This window comes from Ruditapes philippinarum, unplaced genomic scaffold (genome assembly GCF_026571515.1).
Source record: "Ruditapes philippinarum isolate M1 unplaced genomic scaffold, ASM2657151v2 ctg4618_1_1_1_1, whole genome shotgun sequence".
Taxonomy (NCBI): domain Eukaryota; kingdom Metazoa; phylum Mollusca; class Bivalvia; order Venerida; family Veneridae; genus Ruditapes; species Ruditapes philippinarum.
This window is the reverse complement of record NW_026854290.1, coordinates 66,002-80,392: the sequence shown is the minus strand read 5'-3', so window position 1 is coordinate 80,392 and position 14,391 is coordinate 66,002. Positions and strand designations below refer to the sequence as shown.

The window sequence follows — 14,391 nt, the reverse complement described above, 5'->3', positions numbered from 1 at the left end:
CTTAACCAGTTTTAATCTGAAAGCAAAGACCACCAAGTTCTAGCTAAGCTTGTTTTTTTTAAAACAAAACCATCTGCTTGATGATGTTACTGACTTTAGCTTTGATTTTGATGTTGTAATCACTTTAACCTTGGAATGGGACTGTTCATAATACAAAACGGCAAATCTGCTGATATAAAAACTCACCACCACCAGCCAATGCACCTGGAAAGGATGAGTTGGAAGCCATTTTCTGCACATTTTTGTGTTGACCACCATTTCTTTGAACCTCTCGATCTGAGTGTCTGTGACGCTTGGGATCAAGCTCCTGTTGATCCTGACCTTTATTGTTCTAAAAATAGAAAAGTATACATATATAAATATATATATTGTAGTGGCTACTTAATAAGCCTAACTGAAAGTGCATATGAATAACAACATAATGACTGGTCATGAAGTATTGTTTGCTTGAAATAAAATTTCCTTCTTCCCTGAAACTTCAAGTACTACAAGTTCACGAAGTGTCAGTAATGAATAGATGATGTTGCTCTGATTGTTAACCCTTTTTCACTCACATTTACTTGCAGTGAATCATTTTTTTAAGTCACCTTATATTATAATTTAAACTGACCCATTCTTCAAAGAGAATTTATACAAGTTCAGTTTTGTATGAGTTAGCAAAGCTGTATAAATTTTGGTCCCCTTAATTTTTCTGATCACTATTATGGCCAGTGCCTAATGTTCAGCTTAACTAGTGCAGGAAGACCTCAGGTGCCCCTCTGTAATTTATTTTAGGCACAAGCCCCCAACCCTCCATAAACTGGCAACAAAACTTCGTCACATGAAAGAATCAGAAGTCCATGACTTTGCTTGAAGTATTCAACATATTGCTTATATTTCAAACATCTGATAAATTTCTATTAACAGCAAAAGCCAGGTGCTTAATTTCTGGATACACATACCCAGGTAACTGGACACTGAAAACTCTTTCAAGATACCAACATGTTCATTTCCTTACCATAATAATAGCTGTTGCTAATATAATCAGAAAATTGGTGTTTTTTCCTCTGGTTTTAATTAATATTCAATTTCTAAGATAACATGGCGGGAATGTTTGAATTGTAACGGGACACTATAACTCACATGTTTCATGGCCTGAGATAATAAATAAGTGTTGTTTATGCCGATAGGCAACAAAGTAAGGTAATGCCTTGTTGTTGCTGTTGTTGTTTCTACAGTTGATTCTTGTTGGTGATGAGTACTGTAAACTGACAGCTACCAGAGATTACTCTGGCATCTAATATAAACAACTTATACAGGCAGGAAAGAGAGCTAATAAGCCACTTGGCTTTGAAATCTATATAATTTGACATCAATAAGTCTTTATAAACTAAACAGAACCAGAAAGGCACAAGACAGAAAGAGTATTGTAGAAAGCTGAACATTCTAGCATCTGGTCAGCATATAAACATGGCTACAATTATAGAGAAATCAAATTGCTTAATTGATATAATTACAACCTATGTTCATTCAAAATTATTCACTCTTGCTTAACAAGCACCACTGATGTCCAAAAGCATAAAAACATAAAATTCTTCGTCAGATCAACTATTAGGCACTTAATTATTATCAATAAGACTGGGTTACCCTAACTTAAAGCATTTATCATATAAATTTAAGTAGACATAATTGCAATGTATTTTCACTTTAATATATAAAACCTGTCTAAAAAGACCTATCTTAGAAATCAGAACAAAAAGTCACTTCACACAAATAGATTGAATTAATAAGAATACAACATTTGTTTCCCTTTACAGCATTAATTTTAGGCTGATTTATAAAGACTTCATAACAGAACTGATATTGATTCAATGACAAAAAGTCAAATTTGCAATTTCCCCTCATTTCTAATGGCTTAAAAAAACCCTGTAATTCCAACAAATTTAAAGAAAACTCTAACAAGAAGTTAAATTACAAGTTAGTTTGCATAATTTACATGATTTGCATATCTCTCATTTGAGTTGTGTATCCCAAAATACAGTAGATGTAGAATCTGATTTTATATCTGATCTTAATTAGCATATTAACTTGAATGTTTCAAAATAAATAGCATATTCAACTTGATGTGCTGATTTTATATCATGCTAAGTTTAACCTTTATCTGCACCCTCACTTTGTTAAATGAACTTACCATGTTCTGAAATTTGGATTGCTTCATTGTCATTTTTTGTCATTTTAGGGATTTGCAGCATGAAAATGATTAAAACTGAGCAGTCAAAAGATTAACATCTGCAGGTCTGGTCTGATACCCGTTCATTTAATAAATACTGCAAACTCCTTGGATTTAAACACTGAGCTATTAAAAACGAATTTTTTTTGGTCTTATTTTTCTCAAAAATTTACTTTTTTGGCCTTATATTTCTTTTTATCTTGAAATCTACTCTGTATTGTACACATGAACATATGTGCAATTTAAACATTGTGTACTTTAGGAATTCATTAAGGAAATCATCAAAGTCTGATTTAAGCATTTCAGACTTATGGTGTCAATTATACTCAAGAAGCTGTACAAGGATTTATACAAAATATTACTATTGAAACACTGTCTTTATAATGTGGACATGTGGAACATATCTGAAGCACTAAGACCCACTTCACAAGGTTAAAAACCTGTACAAACACTGGTGTATTTATTTAGACATATTGATTCACCTTGACCAGCTGTCCAGGTAACATGGTTGTCTGAATGTCATTTACAACTTTACTGGTACTTAATTGTCATACAAAATATAATCATCAACATTTCTTTCATCTTTGTACAAAAATTTAAATCATAGATTTTAAGAAAGAGAATTTTCAAGACAGCATCAATTTTAATTAAATACCAAAAAGATGTATAGATTTGTGTATTAAATTGTATAGAGTTAAAACAGACAGACTCCTTGTGAGTCTTTTTCTAAGGCAACAATATAAGCTATCTTCATTGAAACTGTTGTCTAATATTTGACCTTTGACCTTCATGGGTGACCTTAACCTTGAGCTGGCACAATGGTGGCATGGGTTCAGCACACCACCTTGCTGTAAGTTATGTTTACATTTAATCCAAGTTTGAAGATAATCCTTCAAGGGGTATTATAAAGATTTACAGTGGACCTGATGGAGACAGATCGTTCTAATGAACGACCAAGTGATTCCAGTATTATCCCCCTCCACAGTATGTGCAGGTATGGGTATAATTAATAAATCATCACAATTATTGACAGTGAATAAACTAATAATCAGGTTCCATCATGCAGAAGAGTTTTGGCAGAACTATCAGCTGATATATAGCTGACTGCCTTGTCAATGGAACTAGTCATTCTGACCTTCCTAACTAACCCACAATAGAATTTCACATGGCTCTTTTGACACAAATCAAATACCAGGGCTGCTTAAACAATCAGTCTCTACAGACAATTATATTTCCATACAATGATGTCCAGTCTACCTTATACAAATTTAGTTGTTTCTTAACAGATATCCCAGACTCTATAACTAACTGCTTCCCTAATTTCTACCTACCACCGTTTGTAAGCAAATTCTTGATATATAGTAAGCTGAAAATTTCATTAAGAATAGCCTACAAGTATTTTTTTTCTAAAGTGCCCCTTTGATATTAAATTTTGAAAATTTTCTCCACAAATAATGATGGTTTTGTCTAGATTGAAAGATGGAAATGTCCATTTAATCATTTATTTTTAAAGGGTTAATACATATGTATACAAAATAACACACGTTTATTTGAAATGTTCCAAATTTAGAAAGTTACAGGGTGATTCCAAGTCACATATTTTGTTCAAAAATGTCGGTGACAGAAAACTTAAAATAAAGGAAAGATAAATGGTAATTTACTGACTTTTTGTCATTAATTAGTCATTATGAACATCACTGGTCAATATTTGAGCAGATGTCACATACACTGGCCTCAGATATCAAGGTGAGATTGATCTCTGGTCCTCTTGTATTATTATCTCTGCTCCATATCTCTGTACCTCTATTTAAACAATATTAGCATTATTTTGTTTGATACCAACTTAACTACCACAATGCCAATAAAATATGGTGTATTATCAAAAAAACCAATCTGTCGCAAAATCTTTATGTATAGCATTATAATTCAGGCAGATTTAAAAAAAGTGTTGTTTTTTTCTGCTTTTTTTTAATTTTTTCTTTTTTACTTTTTCTTTGCTCTGACCTAGATACATGTATGTAAAAGTTAGTCTGTCAATTCAGATAGCAATTTTCTACCATTGTTTGTGACAAATTTTTGTGAAATGACAAAATCACGTCAAATTTTTCCTATTTTTTTTCTTTTCATCTTCTCTTTTTTTAACAATAACATGTGTTTAAAACCCTTTAAAATTGTCACTTTTACATCAAGAAAAAGTGACAAAAAGAGATAGGAAACACCACAACAGCTTTCATGGATGACAAAAAATGAAAACCACGGATGACAAAAAATGAAAACACTTAGAAAAACAAAGTCAAAATTACTTCAAAGGCGCAAGATTTAAGAGTTGTTGTCAAACTTTTAATTTGTCTTTGATTTTGATATATCTGTAACACTTAATTGATACTATCTTAACTATGCTTTCATTGCAACAAAAAAGAAAAGAAAAAAAGAGTCATTTTTTGTTTAAGATATTTTTAAAGTCAATGAGAAAAACGATACATTAATTAGCTAGGATTATAGTTTTCCTTATCATAATGTGGTTATTTATATTTACATATTCGGAAATGATAAATTCCCAAGTCTGTTAGTCATATAACATTAAGCCCGATTTTGTCAATTTAAAATAGCAAATTACTACTTTGTACACATGTAATAAAAGATTTAATGCAATACCCTGGGTAGATAGATGATTTCATGTTTCATTTGTGCCACATGCCACTTGTAAAATTTGACGGCAATTTGATTTTTGTTAGAAAAAAAAAAGACCACTATAAAAGGCATGCATACACAAAGGGCATAAATCAAACACAAGATTGTATTTAGTTATGGGAAGTCACACTGCCAAGATTCCTTACATTTCAAAGAGATGTTGAACCTGCTGTAAAATATGCATTAATAATACGATAATTAGTATGCACAGCCCTGACCTGTAATTAGTTCAGGTAAATCCCTCAACATTCTACAAGTCAGATCTGCCTGCTGCACCAGTACTAAAATTTCAAATTCTTTAATCATCAATGGGAAATTTTTCAAGCAAACAGTGAAAACAATTTATCCCCCACAGATTCTGCATCTACAAACTTTCGCTTCTGTGCATTATAGTGCTCCTAATTTTGTAAGCTAAAAAGTTTGAGATTGATGTCTGTCCTTTATCCAACTGTACAATAGTATGTCTGCATCCGAGAGTTTTTTCATTTTAATGGTAATTTTAGTAATTAAATTTTTGTATCCATCTCTCCCACATTAAGGTAGAAATATACTAAACACTGTGCAAAGAGTGGCACAAGTTGTAACCTGACTATGCTACTTTTCAGTATGCTAATTTTCAGGTAAAGACTAAAACTGTCAATTAAATCAAACAAATGTAAGTTAACTTTGTTTTGTCTGGTTTTTTAAGCAGCACCAACCCAATTTAGGTCAGTATGGCCCCGCCGAAACAAGAAAGATGGTTTTTAGTTAACCTCAGGTGCAACAAACTTGAAGCAACACCAAGGGTCAAAACCACTGCACCTGCTGCAGCTAAGATATGCATAGACTCCAGTAATTTGAACCCATTTAGTCCAGTCTTACCATCTTACAATCATGCAGCGATAAACAGTGGCTGCAATTCTGATGCCTTTACCAAATAAAAAGTTAAATTACAATTTAAGTGATAGTGAGCGGATAACTAAAATTCTTAATGGTAAATCTCTGTAGGTCATTTAGCATTTCTCCATTCTGCAAAGGTTTTGTTCACTCTTCACTCAACATGCCCGCTATCTTATAAAAGTTTTGCCACATGTATTCACAAATCATGCTGCTTCTCCAAATGCATTGTAATTAGAATATGTTAACATGACAGGACCATATCAGACAGTGGTGCTTTATCATTCCTGTAACAGCATGCCAGATCTTTACTCCCCTGGCAGTGCACACTTTTTTTCTTGTTGCTAGGCTTTAAGGTTTGTTAATTGTGGCTCATACCATATGTGACTGATAAAAGAAACGAAATCAATAAAAACTGGTCTTTATAGAGAGTTTGTCTTAAATGTGGAGTGGTCTTAAGCAGGGTTTCCATTATAACTAAATACAAGATATGTTTGTAAAACATGTATGCCCCCTATCAGCAGCCAATTAGTCATGTGATAAGGTTATTATGCATGACTTCTGACCCAGTGATCAAACAATTAATAAGGGTTATAAATTATCTACTGGTCATGACCTTGACCTTTGACCCCTTGACCCAAAACTCAATAGGGGTCATCTGCTGGTCACGACCAATCATCATACAAAGTTTGAAGTTCCTAGGCCTAGGCGTTTTTAGTAAATTGATCAGAAACTGTTTTTACCTACAAGGTCAATGTGACCTTGACCTTTGACCCCTTGACCCCAAAATCAATAGGGGTCATCTGCTGGTCATGACCAATCACCATGCCAAGTTTGAAGTTCCTAGGCCTAAGGGTTCTCTTATTATTGATCGGAAACCGTTTTAACATACAAGGTCAATGTGACCTTGACCTTTGACCCCAAAATCAATAGGGGTCATCTCCTGGTCATGTCCAATCACCATGCCAAGTTTGAAGTTCCTAGGCCGAAGCGTTCTTTAGTTATTGATCAGAAACCATTTTACTTACAAGGTCATTGTGACCTTGACCTTTGACCCCTTGATCCCAAAATCAATAGGAGTAATCTGCTGGTCATGACAAATCACCATACCAAGTTTGAAGTTCCTAGGCCTAAGCGTTCTTGAGTTATTGATCAGAAACCGTTTTTTATTTACAAGGTCAATGTGACCTTGACCTTTGACCCCTTTACCTAAAACTCAATAGGGGTCATCTGCTGGTCATGACCAAACATCACACAAAGTTTGAAGTTCCTAGGCCTAAGCGTTCTTGAGTTATTGATCAGAAACCGTTTTTACTTACAAGGTCAATGTGACCTTGACCTTTGACCCCTTAACGCCAAAATCAATAGGGGTTATCTGATTGGTCATAACCAATCACCATTCCAAGTTTGAAGTTCCTAGGCCTAAGCGTTCTTTTGTTATTGATCAGAAACCGTTTTTACTTACAAGGTCAATGTGACCTTGACCTTTGACCCCTTGACCCCAAAATCAATAGGGGTCATCTACTGATCATGACCAATCACCATACCAAGTTTGAAGTTCCTAGGCCTTAAGGTTCTTTAGTTATTGATCGGAAACCGTTTTTACCTACAAGGTCAATGTGACCTTGACCTTTGACCCCTTGACCCCAAAATCAATAGGGGTCATCTACTGATCATGACCAATCACCATACCAAGTTTGAAGTTCCTAGGCCTTAAGGTTCTTTAGTTATTGATCGGAAACCGTTTTTACCTACAAGGTCAATGTGACCTTGACCTTTGACCCCTTGACCCCAAATCAATAGGGGTCATCTACTGATCATGACCAATCACCATACCAAGTTTGAAGTTCCTAGGCCTTAAGGTTCTTTAGTTATTGATCGGAAACCGTTTTTGCTTAAAAGGTCAATGTGACCTTGACCTTTGACCCCCTTGACCCAAAATCAATAGGGGTCATCTACTGATCATGACCAATCACCATACCAAGTTTGAAGTTCCTAGGCCTTAAGGTTCTTTAGTTATTGATCGGAAACCGTTTTTTGCTTTCAAGGTCAATGTGACCTTGACCTTTGACCCCTTGACCCCAAAATCAATAGGGGTCATCTACTGGTCATGACCAATCACCATACCAAGTTTGAAGTTCCTAGGCCTTAAGGTTCTTTAGTTATTGATCGAAAACCGTTTTTGCTTTCAAGGTCAATGTGACCTTGACCTTTGACCCCTTGACCCCAAAATCAATAGGGGTCATCTACTGGTCATGACCAATCACCATACCAAGTTTGAAGTTCCTAGGCCTAAGGGTTCTTTAGTTATCACTCGGAAACCATTTGGTCTACGGACCGACGGACCGACAAGTGCAAAGCAATATACCCCCTTTTCTTTGAAATGGGGGCATAATAATAATATCAGCAAAAAAGGTCTTTATAGAGAGTTGGTCTCAAATGTGGAGTAGACTCAATCAAGGTAACCCCATTGTAATTTAATATAATATCAGCAAAAAAAAAATCCATGAAGGTTATAATATACTGTTAACAATAAGACACTATAGCAAAAACAACAAAAACAAGTCTGCAGAACCAAGAACATGTGATCTAGTCAACCTAGTAAATATTAACAACTTGTGTCCAAATGGGAATTTTGTACAGTCAGTTCAATTACTTTTTACATCTTCCTGGTGCCATGCTCACTAGACACTGAAAATATCATTAAAGACCCACCTAGAGATGATGCTGGTAAGTAATAATACATAACAGGTACTTAACACAGAGGTTCTGTTAAAAAAGTTTAAGCAAAATTAATGCCAGTTTTATCCTGCTCTGAATGTCTTTAATGTATTTTAATGTATTTGTCTTACATGAATTTCTTTGTCAATGACTGTAAGTATGATAGTTTAAGGAAGTTCAGAATTTAAATGACTAAATTTAAAATGAAGCAAAGTATAGTAATATAGAGTATTATCAGACTGTATGCACATGAAGGCTGAACCTGTACCTGAGTGGCATACAATAGGCAAGCAAAAATTATTGTTTATAATGAAATATTAAAATCAATTTGAAGCTGCTAAGGGAAAAACACCAATGCACACTTTATTTACAGTAAAAAGGACACAGAAACACGAATAATTGCCATGTTGAATAATCCAGTATCTAACTCCACGTTAGAGTTATTAACCTTGGTCGCAGTGACTTATAATCATGATCCAAAGTCATGTTAACTGCTTATATAATCTAATAGGTGTTAACCTATTACTGCACTAAGGTGATGGTATGAAGTCTGGTGTCAATACCGTCCACAGCTGTGCAGATTAATCTTGCATGAAAAACTGAATTCAGAAATTTTCTTTTTTTGTAAAGGTGAATAACTCAAGATAAAGTCCATGTTAAGAGTTATGTGTCTTTGACAATGACAGTACCTGACCAGTATGATCTAAGTCATGTGCAGCATGAGCTGAGTGAGCATATTATTTACCAAGATAAGTTAAGATAGTCCAACTTTATTCCTGGGAATAGTCAAAACAATGAAAATTGATGAAAGCAGTTATGGGTCTTTAACTTATATACATATTAACAGACAGAATCAGAGCAGGGGAAAATAGAAAATTCAAATTTTAATGCCAACATGCAGAGACCAGAAAATTGCCAGTTAACTATACTATGCAGATTTATGGGTGTTATATTGTAAAACAAAAGCTCATATGTCCCCAGTTGTTTACATGAGTTATCTTGAATGGTAAACAACCAGTAGTATATGAATGAATTTCTTCAGTAAGTAATGACCTTTGTGTAAACATTCACAGGGTTTAATGTCAAACAGGGGATACAACTTAAAACCATCAAAAACAAACTATTAAAGATTAATTACCTGGGACCTCTTTAAAAGATACAGTATATACATTATTTTAAGTAGCAACATACCCAAATGTTTAATCTGGAACATTTCTACCATCTTTTAACAATTTGAATACCATGGAGGAGGTTATAAATTTTTTTTAACAAAACTTGTCTACATAATTCAGACACCCTGAAAAATTAGATAGGAAAGTAACCAAGGTTAAATTAATTTACCTTCTCCTTGCCTAATTTGTTTAACAGATTTGCTGAGCTTAAAAATTTAAACAATTTGTAAAAAGTTCAAGGGTATTCAATTTCAGAGAGCTTATGTTTGAAGTTTTCATTTATCATAGCTTCAGAATCATCATCATTTGAGCCGCGTCACGACAAAACCAACATAATGGGTTTGCAACCAGCATGGATCCAGACCAGCCTGCCCATCCGCGCAATCTGATCAGGATCCATGCTGTTCGCTTACAAACCCTATAACAAGTAGAGAAACTGATAGCGAACAGCATGGATCCTGATCAGACTGCGCGGATGTGCAGGCTGGTCTGGATCCATGCTGGTCGCAGACCCATTATGTTGGTTTTGTCGTGACGCGGCTCATTTATTGAAATACAAGCCCAGCATTTAAACAAGAGGGCCATGATGGCCCTGAGGTCGCTCACCTGTATATAGGCCCCCCCCCCAACGTTGCAGAGCCAATTTAACCCAAGAGCTTTTATTTGCACAAACTTGGTAGACACCCATAAGAAGATGTTTCATGCTAAACATTTAAGCTCTAGCTCATTGGGCTTTTTAAAAGAAGATTTTTTTAAAGTTTTTACTATACACATATAGTTAAAAACAATGACACCCCTGGGGCAGGGCCAGTTTTGACCCCAGGGCTTTTATTTGAACAAACTTTGTAGACACTTACTAGAAGATGTTTCATGCTTAATATCTAAACTCTAGCTATTTGGGTTTTTTCAAAGAAGATTTAAAGTTTTTGCTAAACACATATAAAGAAAATCAATGACCCCCGGGGCGGGGCCAATTTTGACCCCTGGGCTTGTATTTGAACAAACTTGGTAGACACCTATTAGAACATGTTTGATGCTCAATATCTTAGCCATAGCTCTTTGAGTTCTTTAAAAGAAGATTTTTTAAGTTTTTACTATATGCATATAGGGAAAATCAATGACCCCCCGGGGCGGGGCCAATTTTCACCCCAGGGCTTTTATTTGAACAAACTTGGTAGACACACACTAGAAGATGTTTCATGCCAAATATCTAAGCTCTAGCTCTTTGAGTTCTTTAAAAGAAGATTTTTAAGTTTTTACTATATGCATATAGGGAAAATCAATGACCCCCGGGCGGGGCCAATTTTCACCCTAGGGCTTTTATTTGAACAAACTTGGTAGACACCCATTAGAACATGTTTCATGCTAAATATCTTAGCTCTAGCTCTTTGGGTTCTTTAAAAGAAGATTTTTTTAAGTTTTTACTATATGCATATAGGGAAAATCAATGACCCCCGGGGCGGGGCCAATTTTGACCCCAGGGCTTTTATTTGAACAAACTTGGTAGACACTCACTAGAAGATGTTTCATGCCAAATATCTAAGCTCTAGCTCTTTGAGTTCTTTAAAAGAAGATTTTTTAAGTTTTTACTATATGCATATAGGGAAAATCAATGACCCCCTGGGGCGGGGCCAATTTTGACCCCAGGGCTTTTATTTGAACAAACTTGGTAGACACCCATTAGAACATGTTTCATGCTAAATATCTTAGCTCTAGCTCTTTGGGTTCTTTAAAAGAAGATTTCTTAAGTTTTTACTATATGCATATAGGGAAAATCAATGACCCCCCCGGGGTGGGGCCAATTTTGACCCCAGGGCTTTTATTTGAACAAACTTGGTAGACACTCACTAGAAGATGTTTCATGCTAAATATCTAAGCTCTAGCTCTTATGGTTTTTTAAAAGAAGATATTTAAAGTTTTTTCTTTCGGTTGCCATGGCAACCAGAGTTTTGCATGGAATTAAATTCTTTGAACAATTTTTAAAGGTGACCACCAAAGGAACATTCCTGTGAAGTTTGGATGAAATTGGCTTAGTGGTTTATGAGGAGATGTCATTTAAAGTAAAAGTTTACGGACGGACGGACGACGGACGCCGGACGAAAAGCGATCACAAAAGCTCACCCTGTCACTTTGTGACAGGTGAGCTAAAAAGTTCAACTAGTCATTATGAATCTTATATTTGTGCTTTATATGATGGATGACCAAAAATGTCTTGTACAATTGAAAATATTTCACCTTTGCAAAATACCTATTCCTTATGGATACATAGCTAGTCAAGCTTTTTATATACATCTTAATTCAGATGCTCACAGCTAAGGTAAGGCTTTTAGTCCATACCATGCTTAATATCCTAAATGGACTTGTCCCTCTTTCAATCTAGACAAAACAGGGAAAAATATCAAAATATATACTGACTGAATCAGATGGCAGGGATGGTACAGCTTATCTTCAGGTCAACACTGGTCATATGGGTAAAATTTGTTGCCACCAGCAGGCTCAACATGGTTAATTTAATTATAGCTGATTCAGGCATATTTAACTGGTTAAGGTATAATTGAAGTTACAGACTATTGCTCGTTTAAACTAATAAATGCTTTAGCTAATTTAAAGGCTACAGCTTATTTAAGGCTATCACTAATTAAAGGTGATAACTAATTAAGGCTATAGCTAATTAAGGCTATAGCTTATTTAAAGACTGCAGCTTATTAAAGGCTATAGCTTAATACTGGCGATAGCTAATTAAAGGCTTTAACTTATTACAGGCGATAGCTAATTATAGGCCATAGCTAACTTAAGGCCATCGCTAATTAAAGGCTACAGCTTATTAAAGGTGTTAGCTAATAAAAGGCTATAGCTATTACTGCTATAGTTAATTAAGGCTATAGAAGGAAACAACAGATAATAAATTTAAGAAGACAATAAAGCATGATTAAGTTATGATAACTTACCTCTACTAGTTGATAATAATAATTATCCACTATCCTATAATACTGGAATGTATCTTCAACCCGTACAACCATTGTTACAAATATTGTTAATATCACTTTCCAAATTCCGTGTAAATTTAACTTTTTTATATCTTTCACACTGTCCAGCACAAATTAGATCACATTTTGCAAATTAATTAACATCTTAATTTTCATTCCATAGTTTGTAAAGTTTTAACAACAAGGAAAAAAACAAACAAACAAAGTGCTGAGAAAGGAAGACTTCCTTTCTGAGTCAGAATACGTCATTTTTTCCACACTTTACATTGTTCCTCACAACACAATTGTCGGCAAAAAAGAAACAACTTGTTTAATCATGAAATTCTCTCTCATTAAATTTTCTTTCAATTTGTATTCCACAAATTTCAACAACTGTTTTTTTTCTCTAACATTCCACAATAATGTATTTATTTCGTCTCCTTTTTTTCAGTCTAGTTTTTTTTTTTACAAGTCAAAAGATCATCCTAAAATTTCAAGTTTTAATTAACATCAAGATTCATTTCCCATGCATGTTCGTCAAAACAAGTTCATTCTTTCCAAGTCTATCAATAAATAAAGAAATTTAACAAAAATAATATAAAGTTACAAATATTACCCAGAAAAGAAAACAGCATATAATATCTTGAGAAAGCGATTTGCGATATATTGAATTTCACCCTTGATGCCTGTAAAAGAGGCAGTCAAGTTTTAATATTGTTACAAAATAGTTGTTTACAGTAACTAATACCTCTTAAATTACAAATGATAACACCACACTAAAAACCCCTTTTATTGTTCCCGTTTTTCCACTTAAGTAGCAATTTTAGTTATGACTAAAAGAAAGTGTCAAACTGAGAAACATTTTATAAAATTTTATCCCCAGTTCACTGGCAATAATTCTACATTAGTCTGCTCCCATATGTCCCAAATTAACAACTGCCTTTGGAACCTTATTGTTAGGATTGTATTCCAAAATACACAAAAAAATTCACAATTCTAAATTAACATCACTCTTCTTCAAGAACTGAGTGACCTAGATTCTGATGCTAAGGAAAAAGCAACCCAAAGTAACCAATATAAAGAAAATTCTTTTACACATGAAAATGTTGCCAATAAATTCTATATCTTCAGCGAAAGACAAAATTTAACATAGAAAGTAAATCATATCCCTACGAATCATAAAAAAAACCTGCCTCTGAAAGCATATGGTCATTTAAATTTTTTTATCTCTATACCCTCTGCACCTGTCAGAAAAAATATCTTATGTTTACAAACACTAATTAAACACACTCAGCAAGAAAAAAAAAAAAAAAAAAAAAAAAAAATCAGACAAAAACTTGTAAACCGTTCCCATTCAATTCAATTCAAGTTAAAAAGCTTTTTGTTTTTAGTTATCTTTTGACCTTACAGTCAGGCTGACAGTCCCTCGTCTGTTTTGTTTTCTCATTAGTTAACAACTGTGCCTTATTTTTCAAACCACAACATGGTAATTATTTTCTATTAGAATGCACTACCATACCCTACATGATAGATTGGTGCAGTTCATGTTATACTTACAGCTTCATTAACTTTGCAGCAAGTTTAAAAAATCTTCATTCAACAACAAATGAGCCGCGTCACGACAAAACCAAAATAATGCGTTGGGGACCAGCATGGATCCAGACCAGCCTGCGCATCCGCTCAGTCTGATCAGGATTGTTATACTTACAGCTTCATTAACTTTGCAGCAAGTTTAAAAAATCTTCATTCAACAACA

General features: G+C 34.3%; 1 protein-coding gene across 7 annotated transcripts in view; it reads right to left on the bottom strand.

The window, feature by feature from the left end:
• Positions 1-14,391, bottom strand: part of LOC132739694 (mitogen-activated protein kinase kinase kinase kinase 4-like) — a 96,961-nt gene that overhangs the window by 22,035 nt on the left and 60,535 nt on the right. For all 7 annotated transcript variants that reach the window (XM_060727455.1, XM_060727457.1, XM_060727458.1 and 4 more), the window contains one exon: positions 187-331. In XM_060727455.1, coding sequence (XP_060583438.1) covers positions 187-331 — 145 coding nt within the window. The remainder of the gene's footprint in view (positions 1-186; positions 332-14,391) is intronic.